Genomic DNA, 22,528 nt, shown 5'->3' with positions numbered 1-22,528 from the left:
TTTACGCCCACGTTCACACCTACGGCAAATTTAGAGTCGCCAATCAACCTAACCTGCATGTCTTTGGACTGCGGGAGAAAAACCGACACCCAGGAAACCAAGAAACACCCAGAAGCTTCTTGCTGTGTGGTGCCAACCACTGCACCACCGTGTCACCCTTAATGTACAGCGTATTATAGTATAATGCTATCATTGTACAGTGTATACTCAGCACATAGTTTAGCCTAGTTATGGTTCGTTCTTTCGTCTCTATTCTTTTTTTTAATTTCATTGTGTTCATTTTAATATTTTATTTCGTCTGCTTAGTAATTGTGTATAATTTTACCCCCAATTGTATTTGTTTTTATCCAAGTCATTGGTTTTGTCATTTACTGTATATCAGAGGGCTGCTGTAACACTGCAATATCCCTCTGGGATTAATAAAGTTATCGTCTATCTATCTATCTATCCCACTATAGCATTTGAAAATTTGTGATGGAAAATAATTTGTACTGAAGCAGTAATTGAACAGCTGGGTTAACAAAGAAATACCGATGTGGCCAAAAGAGTCGGTATCCTTGCAACTCATTTAAACAATTCTCCATTCTCTCCTGAAAAGTGTTGAAAAGCTCTTTTGTCACCAATACCTGCATGCCTTTGGTTTGCCATTGAATTAAAAAAAGAAGCTGTGAAAAGCGCTGACTTCTTGCTTCTTCTACAAAGATCTTCTACAATGGCCTGGACAAAGTTATTGTTGCCACTTACAGATGTTGATAAATATGTGGATTGTAGTGATATTTAAAGCAGACGATTGTCTTCAATTAGTATCAAAGGTGTCTTCGGTCTTATAATCAGTCATCCAGCCTATTGAGTGACTGATTAAATGGAAAAAGTCCTTATTGTGTGCACCACACTGAACATGGACAGGGAAAAGAAGGGAGGTCTCTGAAGAAATAAGGAAGAAAATAATTGCCAAGCATGGTCAAGGTAAAAGACCATCCCCAAACAGCTAGATTTTCCTCTGACCACAGCTACAAATACTATTAAGTTTAAGGTTCATCGACCCGTAGCCCAACCTCCCTGGACATGGCCGCAAGAGGAATATTGAGCCCAGATTGAACAGAGTGATACTTTGAATGGTGGAAAAGAAAAAAGAAAAAACAAGAAAAACTTCAAACACAGAGATCAACTCACCTCCAAAGTCAAGGTACAGCAGTGTCTGGTCAAACCTTACTGTACGTCGATTTCTGAATCGGAAAGAAGATTGTCAAGACTATCAAGGCATTCCTGAGGGAAACATACTGCCCAGTGTCAGACAGCTCTGTCTACGTCGCAGGTCACAGCTCTTCCAACAGGCTAACGACCCAAAACACACATCTAAAAGCAGCCAAGAATGGATGAGAGGAAAACATTGGACCGTTCCGAAGCGGCCCTGCTACGCGTCCTGACCTTAATCACGTGGAACATCTATGGAAAGAGCTGAAACTCGCCCGTGGGTGGAGGTGGCCATCACACCCGAGAGAACTGGAGCAGTTGGCTCATGAAGAGTGGGCCAAACTACCAGCTGAGAAGTGTAGAAGGGTCCTGCTACTTTTTTTTTTTTTTCCATACAATTTTCATTTATTGTATTAATTAAACTAATACGTTACATTGAAAATTTAAATGAGTGTTACTGTTCTATTAAATATGGAAGAGAGACCAGTGGATGCCAATGACTTTTGTCAGTTTAAACTTATACCAGAGAACATCGTGATTTTCTACTTACAGTGGAGGGGTGCCTTTAATTTCGGGTTTACGTCCTTACATCTGTGAATCGGCGTAAGCTCTCCCATTTGGACTTTATTTTCGGCGTGAGGTCAAAATGCTTTTTGATGACGCGGAGGGGATGTGATGCGGGAAGTGACTCGCGACGTCACGACACAAGCTACGTCCTTACGCATTAAACGTGGCCAATCGAAAGAGCGCGAGGCAGGTGGTCGCGTTTAACTGTTAGCCGTCACCGTTCGTTAAACTCGGAAAAAACAAAACAAATACAAAAACAAAAACAACCTCAGTCACGCTCAAATTACATTTCTGCCAGCGATAGAACGTGCTATTATGTAAGTACCTAAAAAAAAAAAGCGAAACTAATGCGAGCATTAATTTGCTTTTTTGCACATAAATGAAGAAGTTGGTTAACAGGTAACTAACTGAAGTCACTGCGGTGGAAACGAGCCCAAGTTCGGGCTTCCTGTTTATTAGCATGAGTTGACGCTGGGTCACCTACCGATATCCTGAAGGCATCCCCAAAATCCACGAACACTCTTTTAACTAATCGGATGAAAAATATTCCATGAACTGAGTGATTAAAAACGATATTTAGTCCGTTTCTCCAGTTGCGCCACTGTTTCAGATTTAAAACAAAGATGGCAGCCCACCAGCAACCTGTGAAGAAAAAGTCCCAACTTCAGAAAAACTAATTTATTTTTTTTAATTTTTTTTTTACCGGAAGTTGGACAACTTTTGAGCCGACAGTTTTAGCCAACATTTACTGAAGTACTATAATTAAGTACAATTTTCAGGTAATTATATATTTATAATTATAATATATGTATATTTACATATACTGTACTTCAGTTTTTTTTAATTTTATGCTGCTTTCTACTTGTAACTAGTCCACTAATTTATATCTAAAGTCAAATTTGGTTCATTCTACTCCACTACATTCATCTGTCAGCTTTAGTTGCTTTAGATTTTTTTCCTTGTAGATATGTAGAGCTTGTAAAATATGATACTTTGTTATAAATTAAACCACCAAAAAGATGAAATGATTAATTGATTGATGGATAATTATGGTGACTGTTGTTGCTCCGGCAACAAGCGGGCAGCCGAGGTAGTCAGGGAGCAGAATCGACGTCTATGTAAAAGGTAGAGCCAAAATGGCAGGACAGACGCTGACACTATTGTGTTAACGCGTCACGCCACTGATCCAGGTTTTTCTTCTTGGAAAGCCGGCATAATGAAGGGTCCGCTTACTGGCAATATAGTGGGATAGTATAGTATAGTTTTTAAAAGGGGCTAGAGGTTGTTTAGATTAGGTAGAGCTTTTGTTTATCAACTTTCGACATAGTTATCTGTCATCTTGTAAAGTATTTTGATCAGCGTTTTTTTTTTTTATAGCCCAACCAGTACTGAAAAATTATCTTAAACATAGATTTGGCATTTCTGTACTGATGTATGTTGTTACTTATTGGTTGACACGTGTATCGATACATCTGCGAGGCCGATATATGGGCACAGCTCAATCTAGCTCTAGTTTTTTGCTGACCGATGTTATTACTGCCATTTTACTCTTCTTTTGAGTAAAATAGTGATGTTTAAGGCGGCATCATGTGACATCCCTGCAGCTCTCATCCATTGATGAAGAGAAGCAATTTTTCCACAACACTTTTGTTTTGTTGCATTTGTGCACTGAGAAGGCTAAAGGGTACGCTGTCTAGTGCTTCAATAAGATCCTGCATAGATTGTGATTTAAGTGCACAGCGGCCAGGCTTGTGATTCGGAGCTCAAAAGCTGAAATGCGAACAGATGAATAGAAAAGGAAACAGCAGCACTGAGGGAATGTGAAATCAAATTAGTTTAACTCTGCGATTTTTACTTTGTGCACATTGGCTTACCAAGAATGCAGCTCCTGACAATCTACATTATCAAAGCAATCTGTCTGTCTTTTCCTTTTCTTCTCATTCCCATCCATTGGTTTTCTTCTCCTTTTCTCTTTTCTCCCCCCCTCTTCTCCCCCCCTCTGTCCTTGCAGATGGGCTATTTGGCCGGCGAAAGGGAAGAGAGCTGTGCCAGTTGTGAATGTACAGCGGAGGCAGAGAGAAGAAATTCACTCAAGCAGTAGTGGGAGCAGGACTCGTTCGTGGGATATTCAGCAGAGACATAAAACAGAGGTGCAGATACTGTACAGGTATTTGTGTGTGTGTGTGTGTGTGTGTGTGTTTGATTGGGGGATGGGTAAAGTCCTCATCTGTATCATTAAATTATGAGTTCTTCATGATTTGCTATTAGAAAAATGGAAGCCTTTCACTTTAGAATTGAACACTTGAAGTATATATTTTTTAACTATCCCGCTCTGAGACCCACTTAATATTTTTACAACACATTTCAAAAGTTAGTCACAAACTCAAAGGAGTGTATGTAGACAAAGTGTTTATCAGCAATCTTCATTGTAAATTACGTTACATCTTTTATGTACCTGCATTAAGTTTAATAATCACATGTTACATGAGTGATATGATAAAGATGTTTTGTGACTAGCGTTTTTCATGTGACTATTCATTTTGTTTGCTGAATGGCTGAGTGGCTTTCAGTTCTGGTTCACTTCTGAGCGTGTAGCTCATAAATATTCCAAATTAACAGCCGAATTTGGCATTCTTGCTTAACCCCTTAAGCCCTAGACTTCTCTGTTTATTTACCTCCTGGGTTTCTCTCAAACTTAAGCGCAGTGTAAGAAATTGTATTTTAATAACCACATGTAATCACAATTACACGCAGGTTTTGAGTTCAAAATGCAGTGTCTGATAATTGTAGTATATCAATTTGTGGTTTTAATACCATTAAATATTCAATAATCATTTATTTATCATTTATTGAATGATGACAAAAGCAATGTGCTGCCAGGCTGTGGATGAGATGTAATGGCTGGTGATCAAACAAAATGCCAGTTGTTTGAATAGTGTTGTTTTGTATTTGGAAGCACAGCAAACTGGTTTTGTACGCATCCAGTGATGCAATGATGCCTAATAATTAATCTCTTTGTTCAAGTCAAGTCAAGTCAAGTCAAGATGTGAATATAAATTAGTGCGTAAAAAGTGTGGGCCTATTGATTTCATTCCTCCTTTGGAAGCCTGTTGTGAAATGTCAGGATGAATGATAGCACTCAGTAAAATGGACCTTTGCCCACATTTTATGTTGGGTGTTTTCTTACTTAAGACAGCAGTGTTGACATTAGAGCTGGAAGGTCATAAAATTGCATTATCCGCCATGTTAACCTGTTTTGATTAACCGAAAAAATTGAAAAATAAAGGCGTTAGAGTCAAGGTAGTCATACATGGTTCTCCCATGAAGATGGCCCGCTGCCAAATCTGTAGAACAGTTCCATGATCATAGATTACTTGTGTTGTATTTGAGAACACTCAGTAAATAAAATTACAAGGGGGTAGCCATGAAGTTGGTAGAGGCTTGTGTAGTGGTTGCACACCCTTGACTTTGTCTTACTTTTGAAACCTGAGCAGTCTCCTAAGATATTTTCTTTATTGCCACCACCAAATCAGAATTATAAAGCCAGTTAGATTGCAGGAAAAGATTTCCAGTTTCTGCTATGTTCTCATTTATCCTTACACCTGTAGCACTTTTTTGTCTGGCAAAAATGATCTGAAGACAAGCATAGGTTGTCTTTACATGTGCCTTAGTGGGGCATCCAGGTGTAGGCAATCACACCTGACCTGTTTCTCAGCCTAGTTAAGAGTTAGTTTAAATGTTTGTAGCTTAGTACTTTAATGTAATGTTTATGTTGAATATGTTTTATTTTCCTGTTTCCTATGCATATGTTGTTGGATTGTCCTAATGTGTTGTATCGTTTTGTAATCATACTATAGTAATTGCAGTTAATTATGTCATTATCTAATCAGTTGGTCTGGTCCAGAGTAGAGCCGCAGTGATTAGTTAATTAATTGATTGGTCGATCAAAAGAAAACTAAATTTTGAGACTTTTTTTTTCATTTTTTTTTTTTTTGACATTTTCTAGACTAAATGACTAATGGAGAAATGAATTGGCAGATTAATCAATAATGAAAACAGTCGTTAGTTGTCGGCTTCGTCAGTGGGAGGGCTCAAACAAATCGGTAAGAAGAGGGGTTCAATCTTAAAGATAAGATATGTAAGATATGTAATTTAGGCTGTGACTCCAGATTAAGTCTTTATGTAGTTGGTATTAATTTTTGGCCAAATTACCCTCACTCATGGGCCAAGTGTGATAAATATTAAAGGAAACTTTATTATGTTACTTGGATTTTTCTGAACTATTTAGATATTAAATTATTGTACATCATTTCTAGTCGCTTTACTGTGTATTTACATGAATGTTTTAAGAAATAATACTTTATTAAATGTAATGGCAGCACAATAAATTTTCCTCTTGACTGCATGTTTACAATTTTATCATTAGAATCTGATAAATTGTTGGGTCAGTGAACACTTTTTGCATGAATAGCTGTGGTACTTTGGCCGGAGACTAATATTTAGTGCTGAAAATTTGGTGAATTGAATATCTGCCAGATGATTTATCTTTTCTGTCTGTCCTCATGAACTCTGTAGTCTTGCATGTTTTTCATATCATGTGCTTAATGGGCCTTTGCAGTAACTATATTAAAAATTGTAAAATGGAATTGCTTGCCAATATCTTAATTGCTTGTTTCTCACTATTTATATCTTTTTCCCCAGTATCCAATGGTGCCATGCCTGCAAGGAGCCAGAGTAGTGTGGGATGCAGAGCGCTTGCAGTGGGTGCGCCTTCTTCCACCTTCAAGCTCCTTCTGATTCTCTGTGTTCTCTTACTGGATGCCCAGGGTCAAGGTAAGACTTAGATGTTTTCTACTGTATTTCTATTTGGCCTGAGTGCGAAACGGTGAGTGGTTGTATGGCTATTGTTGTCATATTTCTCACAACTGGTGGCCACAGTGACACATACTTCCCATTTAATTATATTTTTGTTTTCCCTTTGGGACTGGTGATGCTAGAGTAATGCTTCTAATGGATAGTGTTCTATAAAGTGTTGCTCTCAGGTAAAATTGAAACAATTAGTTAAATGACAGAAAATTCATCACCGAGCATTTTCAAATGTGAGGATTTTCTGCCTTTTAAAAAAAATTTTTTTATCCTTGCAAATTGAATATGTTTGGGTTTTTGGCAATTGGTCCAACAAAACATGCAATTTGAAAATATCTGCTTCGGCTCTGGGAAATTTTGATGGACTACTTCTCATTATTTTCAGACATTTTATAGTCAAAAAGACAGATCAGTTAACTGAAAAATACCTTACCGTACCCAGATTAAATGATAATGAAAAGGATTATTTTTAGCAGCTGTAGCCTTGGGACTGACTGAGGGTCACAGTCCTACCATTTTGTCCATTCATCATTCATTGAAAGTTTTCTGGGGTTTTTTTTGTTTTGTTTTTTTGTTGTTCTTTTTTTCAGTTTGCATGTAAGGTTGCTAGTTTGACAGACATACAAAAAAAACGCAGACTGATTTATTGACCGATAAATAGAGGGTTAATACCACTAGATAAATACTACAGGACCATAATGAAGTTTATTGCTCGAACACTATACACATCAGGAAAACAGTATTTAAATAGCATTAAAAGTAAGTAACACCCTGTGCTGGATTTATAATATATATATATATATATATATATATATATATATATATATATATATATATGTGTGTGTGTGTAGACAGACACACACACACACACACACACACACACACACGCACATACATTAAAGGAATATACAGTGAAGAACCAATAGTCATACAGAATAAGAGTATTTTACTACCAGGACTAAAAAAATAAATATTTCATAAATATTTGAATTACATTCAGACGTATAATGTGCAGAAGTACAATATATAAGGTATGTACAAAGCTCTGTTAGCAGACCAGATTTAATCCTCATATCCTGGGGAGGCAAGGCCACTATGCCCTCTGCTGTCAAAGCACTCCACTGGCTTCCATCCCTCCCTGTGACTCGTTTTATTTATAGCATGGCAGAAATGGCTACACTAAGAAGTGACAAGTGCTCAAAGTATATACACACACACGCACATGCACACACAACCACACACAAGAGCACATGTGCAGCACACTTGTGCCAGCTTTCAGGGGTGGTAAGGGGCAGCAACAAGGTTAATGCACGAGAATCGAGAGTAGTTTATTCAGCCCTTATAACATGAGCTCAGATTAATGGACCTCGGCTGTGGCATATGCCACGGTGAATTGTGTGGGAGGACAGAATAGTACCAGACCAGGAGAAGATTAGAGCCATCCCTATATCCAAATATCAAACATTTACCTGACATTTGGAATAATGAGTTTACAGTCACCACTTTCTAATTTGAAAATATCCTGTAAGCTAAATTTTCTGTATCAGTATTCAGAACTACTCCCACGTGTGTTGTAAGGTAGTAACTTTTATTTAACAGATAAAGAAAGGAGGTCCCAACACTCCTGACTTTCAAGCCTGAATTCTGGTCATTGTTTCGATCAATTGTCTTGCTCTGAGAAGTGCAATTCACAAGCTAAACACCAGATTTGTAAATATTATTAATGATAATGTTCCAAGTAGCTGAGAGTAAATATTGTAACTTATTTGGCAGTAACACTGAAATTGATATGCAGAGGAGTGAAGAAGTGGGTGGGGTCATTTTGGGAAGCCAGGTCTCAGCAAGAAAAATCCTTTTTTATATTATCCATTGACAGTGCTAGGGCTGGCAGGTAGACCATTACCAACTCTCAAACTCCCTGGGATGAATTACTCTAACCATAAACAAACTGTGCACTGCCATGGCAAACCAACGGTATACTTTAGGATGTAATGTAATAAACTGTACGTTAGTGTTGCTCATTTGCATAGGCTATACACTCACCAAACACTTTATCAGGAACACCATATTAATACTGGGTAGGGCCTCCCTTTGCTCTCAAAACAGCCTCAGGTCTTGGTGGCATGGATTCTACAAGATGTTCAAAACAGTCCTTTCATGTTGACATGATGGCATTTGAAAGCTGAACATTCATGCTGCCAATCTCCCTTTCTACCACATCCCAAAGTTGTTCTGTTGGATTCAGATCTGGTGACTGGGGAGGCCACTGAAGCACATTGAACTCATTGTCATGTTCAGGAACCAGTTCGAGATGACATGTTGCACTATCACGGTGGTAGTAGCCATTAGAAGATGGGTAAATAGTATTTTTTGGGTTTTTGCACCATTCTGAGTAAACTCTAGAGACTGTTGTGCATGAAAATCCCAGGAGATCAGCAGTTTCAAAAATACTCAAACCAGCCTGTCCGGCACCAACAATCATGCCATGGTCAAAGTCACTGAGACTGCATTTTCTTCTGATGTTTGATGTGAACATTAACTGAAGCTCCTAACCTCTATCTGTATGATTTTATGCATTGCACTGTTGCCACACTATTTGTTGATTATATTATATTGCATGATTAAGCAAGTAAGCAATTAAGTGCTCTGGGGGTGTATATCTATTGGTTGGTTGTTACTGTTTCGTTATTTTTCAGTTGTTTAGTTTGTCATTTATGATTAGGTGAACTGCTAACACTTTAGCTACGTGTACATCTGGTAGTTGTCAGAGATCCATGTGGCCAGTTCAAACTTGTATTGTCATGTGTTTTGAATCCACCTGCAGCATCTATGTGTATGGAAACTGATTTTAGTGATCCTGCAGAAACTCGAACACAAAAACACTGCAACCAGAAGCGAACGAGTTACATAGTACAACCTTTGAAAATAAAATATTTTTCAGTATACACATGTGCGGTATGCCAATGGGATTTGGAGTTTTTCTGTGCTTTGCTAATAAGGTTTTATTTCTTTTTACTACTGTTTCCTTGTCGGCGACATCTGGTTATTAGCTTTCCTGCCTCCCATGCCTCTATGCCGTCTGCTGAGGTTACGGTATTCTTGTCAAGGTGAACTATCTGCTGCAGAGACACAGTCAGTAGAATGAGCCTGGCCCATAAGCTTACAGTTTGCCACGCCAGATGTGAATAATAGCAAATCACATTGGTGGCAAGAAATAAACAACTTTCTAAGAATGTCATGTCAGTGTAAGCTTAAAAAGAAATGCTCTACATTATATTGCTTTAATGTTTTTAAAAATGTTATGTAAGATTTTTATTTTGATACAAACAGCAATAATAATGGATGTTACATTGTTGGTAGTCTAATCAGCCAAGCAGATACTTTATTTTTTTGTTGGACTGGGTGTTGGGAGAACAAGATGTCTGTCCAAGCAGTAACTCATCTCTTAAACTTTCCAGAATTCATCATGAAAATTGCACAGGTATGGCCATTAGAAGCCCTCCTACTGACTTTTCTGATAAAACATTGTTGGCCAGTTAAAATAACAGAGCTGAACTGCTGAGTAAACAACAGTGCAAATGCAACACCATCATCCAACAGACATTAAGAATCAGGCCTATGAGAGCTTAATATTGGACATGTTTCAAAGGGATTGTCCCACAAGGCTCTAGATTACATAATGAGGAACCTTCTTTCAACTGAATAAAGACAAGGATTTAATATACCTTTAATATACATCTTCTCTGTTAACTGCAGGGAATGCATATAAGGATATTTATCACAATATTTACAGTTTTTTTTTTTTTTTTTTGGCAGCTCTGACTGTATTGATTATGGCCTTGTGGTTCTGCTGCTATTCTGTAGTATTAGTTGGCTTTGGCCAAGGGTTAAAGCTGGGTGTCTGTAGGTCTTGCTACAATCTTTACACTGTCTTTTTGTGAGCCTTTGTACATTGTTTTCCTAACGATACCAGCTCTGTTGTATTGTTTAGGTGCCAAGGGCCAGTAATATTTGTTACCTCTTCCTGATTGGTCAGAACTGTAATACCTATAAGCTCCTGCAGCAGTGGGTACTGGTATTGAATATCATTAATTAATTAATTAATTAATTAATTAATTAATTTCATATTCAGCATTATCGGAATGCCCACCGTTAAATTAACTTTATTCCCACCTGTAGCCATCCATGATGCATTTTTCAGTGTTGCGTGACTACGTGGTGGTTGTGTTTATATTCTGGTTAATATGCTTTGAAGAGTGGGTAGTAGCAAAGCAAATAAAAACAAATGTAATGCTATGTGTATGAGTATAACACAGCTGTTAACATAGTTGGTTGTAATGGTGGTAACACTGGTTATCTAATGAGAGAAGATTTACGTGGTTTCGTGTTCTTAATTGTGAACTGCAGTGCACTGCAGCTATGGATTTGTTGCGATAATTGAAGCGCCTGATCACTTGAACTGATTTGAACAGTTCTTCTCTAACATTTTTCTTAGCATGCAGTTTATTTGATTTCTAGATCAAATCCTCATTCTGTGGACTGAGAATTTATTGGTAGCACATTATAGCCCCTTGCTTTGCCCTTCATCTTTCTGTTGCATGTAAATCTTTGTGATATGAGCTGGGAATATGAGCTCATCTCACTGCTGCATTCATCCTTAATTAGTCTGGTCGTGAGCATCATCTAAATACTTAATAAAGAAAGTGTGGTGTTGATGCTGTTCTTGTGTCATCACATTAAACTGTCATACAACTCTAATACAGCCGTTTACGGTAATCCTGCCAAGTCACAATCTCTGATTAAAAAATCAATGTGAATGATATGCAAGTCATTTCTCAGATACACTGGACAACTCGGGGTACATCACTGGAGGTTATTCAGCTGCTTGGAATGTACCAAGCAGCTGTGGAAGCCTGCCAACCACCTTGCAGATTGATTTTTTTTTTTTTTTTTTATTACCAAGAATAAATGGATATTGAATCTGTGAGTAACGGAGTGACCTCACAATGAAGACACTAATGTATTTAAGTCTAGTGTGGGAAAGTACAGTTTGACAGCCAAGCTGATCCTATTAGATGTTGTGTTTTACATTTACACAATGAAAAGTGCCCAAACCTGAGACACTGAGAGACTGATTAAGCTGGCAATGGTCATATTTTTTGAACCCCTTCTTCAAGTACTTTTTTACTTGTCATACTCTATTTTTATGTTTAAACTAACAGCATGTATTACAGCAAACCTATGAAACTTATATCTGTGATCCACAAACTTTATCTTCCTAAAGCATCATAAGAGCTGCTACAAACCTTCATGCACTATGATGTAATATAGCAGCAGTCATAAGTAAATTCTTACTCACAATCACAGTACCCATCTTGAATTAAAAGTGTTGTAGGTATGACGTTGCTTTCTGTAACTATAATGGATGAAGAATATGATGAGGGCTTGCCATAACACATTCCTGACAGCTCACTGTCTGTTTCAAGTAAAGTAAAGATGTGCTGATGTCTAGCAGACATGTCGGAGGGCTCAGACAGAGGCAGGATAAGACTACGACTATCGTGCCATTTGTCACTGCAGTCATTTAGTTGATCGCGCCCACTGAGCCGATGGTCAAAACTTTGAGAGAGCATGGCAGACATTCACAGAGGTGGTGTGTGACGGCACAGAGGAAGTAGAACTTTAGCCTTGCTGAAAAAAACATCTTAAATAAATGAGCAGGAGTCCTGGCTCATTTGGCACAACCCACAGGCATCACATTCTGGGGTGGATCATAAATGACTGTAGAAAATATAAAAAACTTGAGTGCTAATGAGTTACAGAACCTCAGACACCGTACTTCCTTTCTATGTCAGTGCATATTCATATTCATGAAGATACGTGATGTGTTACATTTGAATCTTTGTTATTATTAGAGCAGCACCGGTTCTCCATCTCTCCTGATACTGATTCCAGTACTTAAAACTCCTGACATCTGCACCGATCTGATACCTGGAATATAGTGATAAATAAGTAAGTATTGCGTGTCATTGAATGAATTCCTGCATAGACATGTTACTAATACACCCTTATTTTATTTTGAAATAGATAAGGAGTTTTCATTAGGGCAGTCTGGGCAGACATTTGATCATGATCTGAAAGAAAACCAGTCGGCAGAAACATTAACTATTAAAGTTTAATTGATATGGAGCTCAAGTGTGCAACATAATTACTATAATTTTCCCTTTTTCCTTTTACTACTTTCTGTGTTCAGCACCTTACTGCAGTTTTTGGTGTGCATTACCTCTCCAGGATTCACCATGGTGGAACTAACTTTATGATTTGAGGTGTACAGGCAATGCTTTCTCTTTATCACATTTATCGCATTACCTTGGATGGATGACTTCTTTTGAAGAAGTTACCCTCAGCACAAGTATTGTTGGTATACACAAGTATTACCAGAAGTTGCTGCCTCACATACTCATGAATACTTTATTAACTGAACACTCTTCACTTTCAAAAAAAAAGTTTTTGAAATTTTTACAAAGTTTCAGTTGCTTTGCTTTCAGGCTGCAGATAGGATAAGCTGTCAAACTGTCATTCTCTAGTCTTTAGTTTTCTTAAGGACCCTACTGCCTACTATTAGTCTTCTTGCCACTGTTGTACCAAACAATATGGACACTCTTTGGTTTAACGAAACTTCAGTCATAATGTTTGATACTGTGACTCTTTCTGTCTTATAATAATATATATGGTTTTGTTTTACATTGCATTGTTTAGGCATATGCTGAGCAGTGAGGACACGTCCATTATTTCATAATACACTAGATGGCACTAGTGCTTTGTTTAAAGCAGTAATTCAGCCTACCTTCCTAGTGGTAAACGGAAAGCGTCAAAAGGGCGTAGGCTTTAATTATTTGATGAGTACTATGAAGTGACATAGCCTTCAATGTTTTTTTTAAATTAATTAAATCTGTTCCTGTCATGCCTTGCTTTGCATTCACATTGCTTCCATTTTTATTTGTATCATAGATTTAGACTTTAGTTAGACTTTTTAACAAAACATTTCTATTAATTGTGTAGAGAGGGGTGATTTTGTGTTCTGTGGGGCTCCAGCATATCCTTTTTTTAAAAGATATGGTGGCCCAAACATGGTTGTTGTAGTCAATTGAAAAAAGCCCACAACACAGCAAGGTGCATCTTCCTTACAACACAAATGACTTCAAAGCCAGCTTATGAAAACCACCATTTAGGGAGTTCATTTAAGATGCCTGGTTGCATGTGCTTGTTTTGATGACCTTAATATCACTGAGCCAAAAGACATCAGGCCTGAAGGGTTTTTGTGGCAGCGTTTATTTTAGAAGGGTATGACTGTTGCTGCTCTGCTTGTCATATGCTTTGCTCTGATTTACCAATGTATAGTGTCATGAAATATTATAGACGGCCATAAAAGCCTCGGCACGGCTACTGCCCAGCACAGAACAAGTGGGGTGAAGTTTTAATGGACTATGTCACAGTCACGGCCTCTGACTCCCTACACACACCAAGGCCCATTAAGTCTAACTTTTTGACTTTACGATTCCCACTAGCCGCACTTCTTTTCAAACTAAAATTGCTTTGAAAATAATGTTTATTCCATTTTACAGAAGGAAATTTATATAAATGTGACGAACTATAAGTTCATATTATGAGGCTGTGCCCTTTACATTGTTTCCCTGAAGAACTGGAGCGTAACAAAGAAACTGCATGTAAACACATTTTTGTCATTTAGCTATTTAACTCTCACCTAGAGCAACTTCCAGAGAGTTGAAGAGACAAAAAGCCTCAGTTACAAAATCATCAGTTTCACAAGCAAACTGTTCTCAGGAGTTCAAGGGGGGGCGACAATATTTGTTTGTGACTGGACAGAACAGTGTAAGCCTGGGTGTAATTTTCATAGTTCCTACTACTGAAATGAGTGACTTGGCAAAACAGTCTCACCACAAGGTCCATTTAGTAGCTGCTCTGGAGCTTTTGGTTGCTGCTCCAGTTGTTATGGAGCAGTAGATTAAATTTTTCTGAGCATCTTAAATGGAGCACTCAACCAATGTACACGTGAAATTCGGTTTACTTGTCATGGGGAGTATTACGACCCTGTGGAAGCAGTTATATAATTTCTTCTCTAACTCTGGGGGAGCTTTCCAGTGTTTGAGAAAATAACCCAGATGACTTCACCAGGGTTATTTCCGACAACAAAAAGCCTGTGTTACAAACTGGGGCATGGAGTTTGAAAAAATGTGGCATTTACCAGATGGGAAAAGTGTAACAAAATTCTGTATGCTATTGAACTGCATTATAGAAGATGTAAGATCCAGCGTTTCTGGAGCCTGACTCATTCTAGCGAGTTAAAGTCAGGATAGCTCAGCCTCTTCAATTTTTATAGTTTACTGTTTCTCTTACAAGCCACCCAGCTTTGTGGAAGTTCAATCCTAAATTGCTGGAGTGCTTTTATACGGACATCTCGTCCATGTTGGCGGCAGTTTCTGTTGAAACAGAGTTCACTCTAAGAAAGAGTAGTTTGCAAATCTGTCTCACTATAAGGTCCATTTGGTAGCTGCTCTTTACTTGATTTTCCTCAGCACATAAGCTTTTTTAAATTTTATTTACCAAATGTTTTACTGTTTTAGATGTTTTAGATCAATAAAATGCCAAAAGTATGGTTTGTGAATCCACTGTCATGGCATCCAAATAAAGGCCAGCAACGTAAACCTTGTAAGGAAAACTAGATTAATACTCTGAAGTTAAGATTTCATTCAATTAGCAGAAATAAACACTTAAACAACTATAATGGAAAAATTACCGCAGGCTTGACCTGCCTTGAGGGAGGAGCTAAAGCTTCAGAGGAAAAGGTCCAGTTAACCTTGTCATCCTACACAGCGACTCCTGCATAGCGTACACTTTTGTAATGCCCTTTCTCCCTTGAGAGGAGCACATATCGCATTTTCTCATTGTGTTCCTGTGGCTATAATAGCTGTGTACTCAGGATTTAGGCATATCACTTGCATGCCCTTGGAGAGACGATCATTAAGGAGATCTGTTTGATTTTTGAAATGAGATCCAGTGCTTGCGCCAGGTGATGCTGACTAGGAATGTGAGTTTTTTTTTTTTTTTTTTTTTTTGGGTTCATGCTCACCAGTGTGATTATAAATTGAGCTGTGCGGCTGAAAAGGGAAGACTCCAGATGTCCTCTGAGTGTTAGAGTGTTTGTCCTCTGAGCGTGATGGTGTTGTGGTAAAGGGTGTGGCTGCGTAACTGGGCTTCTGCTATGGCGGTAGCACTGACACTGTTCTTCAAAATGACATCTGAGGGAGGGACCTTTCACAAAATGCATCACAGTCTCATCAAGTGTTGCAGTCTGCCCAGATTAATGGGGCTGAGAGCTGATTATGCAGAGCTGTACATCATGTCTGTCTAACTGCCTGCTGCTCTCCCTGCCTGTCAATGATCCACCCTCCTGTATCCTTTCCTTTCATGGAAGAAAGTAGAAACTGGCACTGTCGCCTGCAGCAAGAGGGACTGCTGTGGTTCACCCCCAGACTTATACTATATGATGTGGTTGGGCAGTTTGTCATTTATCTCTGGATAAAGTACAGGTCTGGTGAAACATCCCCACTATCCTGAGTAGTATACTCACTTGTAAAGCCATCCATCATTCTCCTGGCCTTTGTATATACATACACAAACACATACCTCACATTAAGGAACTAGGCTTAGACACCGGATCGTGTTTTAGGATTCACAAATGGAATGTCCTAGAACAAACAATATTTAAAAAAAAATATGGAAGAAGACATAATGTATAGTCTGTCTGACAGCTTTGTAGCTTTAATTTATGATGGTGTCAGACTGGAAAGTTTAAAGTGTAATTAAATGGATTGGAACTGCTAATATACAGGTATTTTACAACTCCAAAGGCCGTAACTGCTGAGTTGGGCTACCTGCATGTGTAAATTACCTCTGTCGCCGCACCCTGTGAGCCTAGCCCCGCGTGGGGGATGGATTAATCTTCCCAGCACATTATTGAATGTGTTCCCTTGCTTGGGAGCAGTCGATAAATTGTGCTTGTCACAATGGCCCTGCACCTGCTCTCCATAGCCTTGGAATTTCTAACAAAGCATCACATTTCTGAACACAGCACTTGGGGCTGTTAAAAAAAAAATAGTCACAACATGGATAGAAAATGCTTGGGGAGGTGGGGAGGGGTAGAGATAGAAACACAGGAAAAAGAGGTAGATCATCTTAGTTGTTGCTTGTCATTTATGCCATACCTCATGCTAACACATTTCCTCCAAAGAAGGATTTTAAAGAGCCAGTGTGTAGGTTTTAGGGTGATCTATTGGCAGAAATGGAATAGAATATTCATCATTATGTTTTCATTTGTGTATAATCAGCTGAAACTAAGAATCGTTTTCGTTCACTTAGAATGAGCCCTTCATATCTACATAGGGAGCCTCACATGTTGTACCGCCATATTTCTACAGTAACCCACAACAGACAAACCAAACACCGGCTACACTCTGGTCCTTTATAATTTAATTATTTTGAGATAACAATGGATCAAAAACACGATCAAAAAGTGTAAAGACAGGTCTTATAATGAGATTTGAACTCAGAGAAATCTCTCTAGACGTAGCAAGAATGTAATAATTCCCCATCTTAGCTTAGCAAACTATTATAAAATTCAATATTAAAATAGCTGTGTTAACTTAAATATTATACATTAAATATTGTGTTTGCTTACCAAGTTTCTGTGCTTCTGAACTGTGGAAAAAATGGTGTCCTAATAACTAGTATTTAACTGTCACAAAGGCCATACTCATAGTATGGCTGTTGAGGGGACCGAATGTTACAGTTGTTATATAGACTCCTACCTGCACTGGGCATTTCAACTGCAATGGCCTCATATGATTAACGTGGAGCTGAAATCCTGCGCCATCAACAGCTAACAGTCCACTGAGCAGAATTAGCCAGCCAGCATAATCTGATATGCTTAAATACACATCCACTATGAATATTTTACATCTGGAAACAAACAAATAAGAATCAACGGGCTCCCTTTACATCCTTAGCACCGTTTAACGATTGAAACAGCTCCCACGACCTGATTTTTTTTTTTTTTTTTTTTTTTGAACCAGTCTCCCCTACACCTTTTTCCATGCAATTACTGTCATCCAAATCAATATTCTGTCCTCTCCATTGAACTCACAAAAGACTGAGTTCATGAAAATTTTGAAAGTTTCTTTTTCCCCCCGATTGCTCTCTGCTTACTTGCTGCGTGATTCAGAAACGTTCTTCTTGTAGAAAGCATACCATATAGTTTAACTGAATGGATGTTTGAGCATTAAATGCTAATGTATGTCCATTTATGACTTGTACCGAGGTATGTGGTGTAAAAATGCTTTTTTCAATTTCATCAGTAGGGGGAGCTTGCACACTTGCCATCACCTGTGTTCTTCACAAGCTCTTTTTAGTGTTTCGTCATGCATCTTTATTCATGCCCCACCATAAAGCCCTTTTTTACAGCCTTTGTTTTACTTTCCATCTTAAAAGGTCATATGCTGTATATTTTCATTGCTTTTGTTTGTTTTTTGTCACATTAATTGTAAATGGTTTGCAGGGCTCACACGGCAGTGATCAGTTTGCTTCAATGTGGAGTCAATGAAAATATTTTTTTTCCTGAACAAGACCATTGACACCATTTAAATGAATTTCAGTACATCTCCCACTGCATTTTCACCCGCATCATCTCTGTCTCTTTGTTTTCACTCACTCACTTCTCAATCTGTCTTTGCTTCTTCCGCCAACCACCACCCACCCCCACTCCCCACCCTGGCTGCACTCATGCAGTTTCATCCCCAGAGGTGAAGAGCAGACTCCTATAATTACCCAAGTGTCTGTGAAATGAATCATTGGGCGGCTGATTGAGCTGCATGATGGGAAACATTCATCCTGAGTAGTACCAGTGAGTGTTCTCAGCCCTCTACCCCATCTCTCTGCTGATGCCCAGGGCTGGCACGTGTACATACTCAATGCCACTGCTGAGAGAGACAGGGTGTGGTCCGCAGCCGCTGCGTGCTGTAGCAGAAACTGTGACAGCTAGCAGGGAAATGTAGTAATCACCAGCAGTGTTACATAAACAACCCCTGGATTACTGCTCTTGAATCAGTAATGACTGGTTTATTAAATTGTAAGATTTTGTAAGATTTGAAATGAGCAAAATACATGAGCCCGATAACAATTTAGGCTGTAAATTTTTAATTTGAACAGGTCATTAAATTTCGATTATTTATTTTTTTCTCACGTTTGAACAAATCTTAGAATTTCGAATAAATAGTGACAGTCTTATTAGGTATATACACTTAAGTCAACTCAATTTATTTATAAAGGACATTAAAAACAACCAACGTTGACCAAAGTGCTTTACAGAGAGATTTAATAATGGGATTATTTAATTGGTCATTACTTTTACACAAAAATATAAAAATAATCAAATATAAACACAGAAATGATCAAATTGAAACACAGATGCAATTTAAATAAGAGGATATAAGTAAATTAATAAAGGCATAGAATATCAGATCAGGAAACATGAGATCACAGAATAATTGAACAAGACTAAGAATCTGACCAAGTATTTCATGAAAACTTTCGAAGACCATCTGTAATACTTGATTTTATAGACGAGCTCTGTGCAAACTTTTTTCTCCATAACCATCATAGTCCTACTTCCGTCATAGGTGAGAAAGTAGGCAGGGTTTTAATGTCACTCTCTCGCCCTTTTTTAAATTCTTTTCACAGCCACTTCTGTCACTTTTCATGTGTGCAAATGACTACAGCACTACGAATGCCTTCCAGGAAAGACTGCCCGAAAGCGTGCACCATTATCTCTGTTTGAATGATTATTACTTTCAGTTGCCCATCTCTGACGACAGGCATTTCGGTCCTTCTTCAAGTGTGCCTGTTCCAAACATGTATATTATGGTTGCAAGGCATGTCACATGAACTAATTTGTCTCAAGTGTAACTCCACCCGTCTTAACACTTTAGTAACACAACTTAACTCGGTTCAGTTAATACTACAGATCTGTTTAGTTACAAGTTACACTTAACATTCAGTTAAATATTACACAGTAAATAGGAGAAAGTTTTAGAAGAAAATACATTAAGAGGTTTAAAAGATATACAACAGGATTTACATAATATAAATATATTGCTTGTGTTTCAACTGGCAGTTTACATAATGAATCTGGATTCTTTTTCTGTTAACTTTACATAGCTTTGTTGAGATTGATATTTACTGTAGGTGACATTGTTACTGGATAGGACTGTCAATGAATATTCTAAATTTGAATAATCGAATTGTAAAAAAACAGACATTTGACTGTGAACATTAATATTCCAGCGCTACCGCGGCTGTTGGCCACCTGCATGGTCCTGGGCTGCTGCACTTAGTGCACTGCATGATAGACAGGATTCACATAACTTCACTTTCATTGATTTAAAAAAAAAGAAAAAAAGAAGTGTAGGTCAAGCTGAAACAAGCGAATAATTCAACACCAACCATGTGGTAATGATGGCAGAGAGTGCACAACCTGACTCGGTCCGCAGAGAGAGATTGATTTGCAATCCAAAAAAAGCCCTGTTTTGAAATACTTATGATTTTGGTAAGTAGGTAGCAAAACTGTGGAACCTCGAGATAAAGTTGTCTGCAAGCTGTGTAAGCCAACTTTCCAACACTAAAAATGGAATAGTGTACTACTGTCCTTGCACCTTATGATTAAGTGCTGTGTCAAATGGTTAATTTCTTGCATCCACTACATAAAGAGAGAGTCATTTAGACAATTTTAGAGATGCAAGACTGCAATACAACTTCAGTCATATTTGTGCTCAGCAGTTTAGCTTAAACTCAACACTCAAAGCTTTAGTTTGCTCTCTCAGAGCTCAACGACTGCTGCTTTGATGCTGACTCTGTGCTCACAGAGACGAAGAGAGATAGGGGAACAAACAGTGTGTGACTACAGCCCTTCTCCCTGGCTGGCATTAGACATGGGACTTTATACTGGGGAGAGGATGAGTGCTGTGACAAAGTCAATAGGACAGAGGGGGAATGGGACTGCATGGGTTTGATTGTTTAATTAGACTTTACTTCATGGCATGCCAAGCCAAATGAAAAAAGAGTAAAAAAAAAAAAAAAAGGACTGGGGAAAAAAATGCTGGCATTCTTGGCCAAAACTCATTGTCACAGATTGTGATGGGCTCATGAGATTCTGGTGAGTTACTGATAGTGTTGTCATTGTAGAGTTTGCACTTCTCTTCTAAGCCAAGACTTTGCACACAAACATTGACAATTTTTCATATTTAATTTTATCATTTTTTTTATTTTAAATCTGCTACCAGAGTCACGCAGTGTGACATTTAACATTTCATTGACTGTACTTCCTTACGCCTCTCATCCACTTCGGAAATGTCACTCAGTGGTATAACCCTGATTCTGTCAAACCAGATATTAGACCCGATGTCAATTTGGGGGGTAAAAAAGCCTAGGTTATCCATTGCTTCATAAGATCATCTAAGTTTGCTGTCCGTGAATGCTGCCTATATTACTCTAGCTGGAAAGAGTGAGACCCTGTGGTAAGGACCCTGTTCAAAATAAACTCTTAGACCAATAAAGCTTGAGGCCGGACTTGAAGCTCTGACATGACTGGGACCTCTTGCCCTGACATCTTCCAGGCATGGACCATGGGACATAAAGGTTTACTTCAGTTCCTATGAAATGATGTACATGGTATTAGGGTTTATACTGACTGATTAGATCATTTAAAGTTGAAGAATGAAAACACTATTTCTAAATGTCTGTTCAAGGTACTTAAAAGTGTGACTGAACATCAGTTGAATGTTTTTAGTTTTTGCTGACTTTCACTGGCCGAAGTTCACACCTTGCTGTTGTGAGGTTGAGGTGAATTCTGTACATATATACATACTGAAAGAAGGTAAGCTAAGCAGATAAACTCTCTACATCACCATGGCTTTTTTTCTACTTCCATTTGGAAGAGCACCGGGACAGAACTGCCCAATTATAAACCTTCAACAACAAGAGTGGAGGGAATGCTAGTAGATCTTGGGTAATATGTTTTAGAGCTCTAAATGCCTTGAAGTGCTCAGGCTTTTTGTTGTGCAGACCTGAAATTTTGAACCAAAAGTGTCGATTTGCTCTTTGATAGTAGCATCACTTCTGTCCCTCCACTAAACATTACCATATGAATAAACAGTAGATAATCCTGACAGGTTTGTCTCAATATACAGTAATTCACTACCACGCCTGATTTACAGTACCACTGATTGAAGAGCGATTCCCACCTGTCTTGAGAAATTGATAGTGCGGTGTTCTGTGACGTCTGTCTTCCGTTGCTACGTACTCTGGGTAATCCACTGCATTTGTAGGAAGCAGCACCCTGATAACTGCCGTTGGTCCTAAGCAGCCTGAGAGGGATTATTACCGCGTAGTTGATATGCCTGACTGTTGTCAGAGCTGGCACCTCCACCCATGCACACTTCAACACAATATCACCTACCCATCATAGGCTGCAGAATGATTGAACTTTCGGAAATATCATAAATAAAGTCCTTCTTGTGTCCTTCCTTTATTCAGTCTTTATCATTTACAGTCTATTTTCATCATTTCACATCATTTCTCTTTTTAAGTCTGCATTCACTGAACATGCCTACTTATTTTCCAAGGTGAGAAAAGTGATAGAACATGTTCACATCAGCTTTCACTTTAATTAATTTGTGCTTTTGTTGACTGGTATACACAGTATTTCTGTCCTCAAGAAGGACCATATATTACATTTTTCATATGGTTTCTGCTCTGAAACAAACAAAAG

General features: G+C 38.3%; 1 protein-coding gene across 1 annotated transcript in view; it reads left to right on the top strand.

The window, feature by feature from the left end:
* Positions 1 to 1,916: 1,916 nt before the first annotated feature.
* robo2 (roundabout, axon guidance receptor, homolog 2 (Drosophila)) overlaps positions 1,917 to 22,528 on the top strand; it is a 320,982-nt gene continuing 300,370 nt past the window's right edge. The window contains exons 1-3 of the mRNA XM_040131075.1: positions 1,917 to 2,078; positions 3,773 to 3,928; positions 6,463 to 6,594. Of these exons, the coding sequence (XP_039987009.1) occupies positions 3,820 to 3,928; positions 6,463 to 6,594 (241 nt within the window). The 5' untranslated portion in view covers positions 1,917 to 2,078; positions 3,773 to 3,819. The remainder of the gene's footprint in view (positions 2,079 to 3,772; positions 3,929 to 6,462; positions 6,595 to 22,528) is intronic.

This window comes from Xiphias gladius, chromosome 7, assembly GCF_016859285.1.
Source record: "Xiphias gladius isolate SHS-SW01 ecotype Sanya breed wild chromosome 7, ASM1685928v1, whole genome shotgun sequence".
In the NCBI taxonomy this organism is placed as follows: domain Eukaryota; kingdom Metazoa; phylum Chordata; class Actinopteri; order Istiophoriformes; family Xiphiidae; genus Xiphias; species Xiphias gladius.
This window is presented reverse-complemented; position numbering and strand designations above follow the sequence as displayed.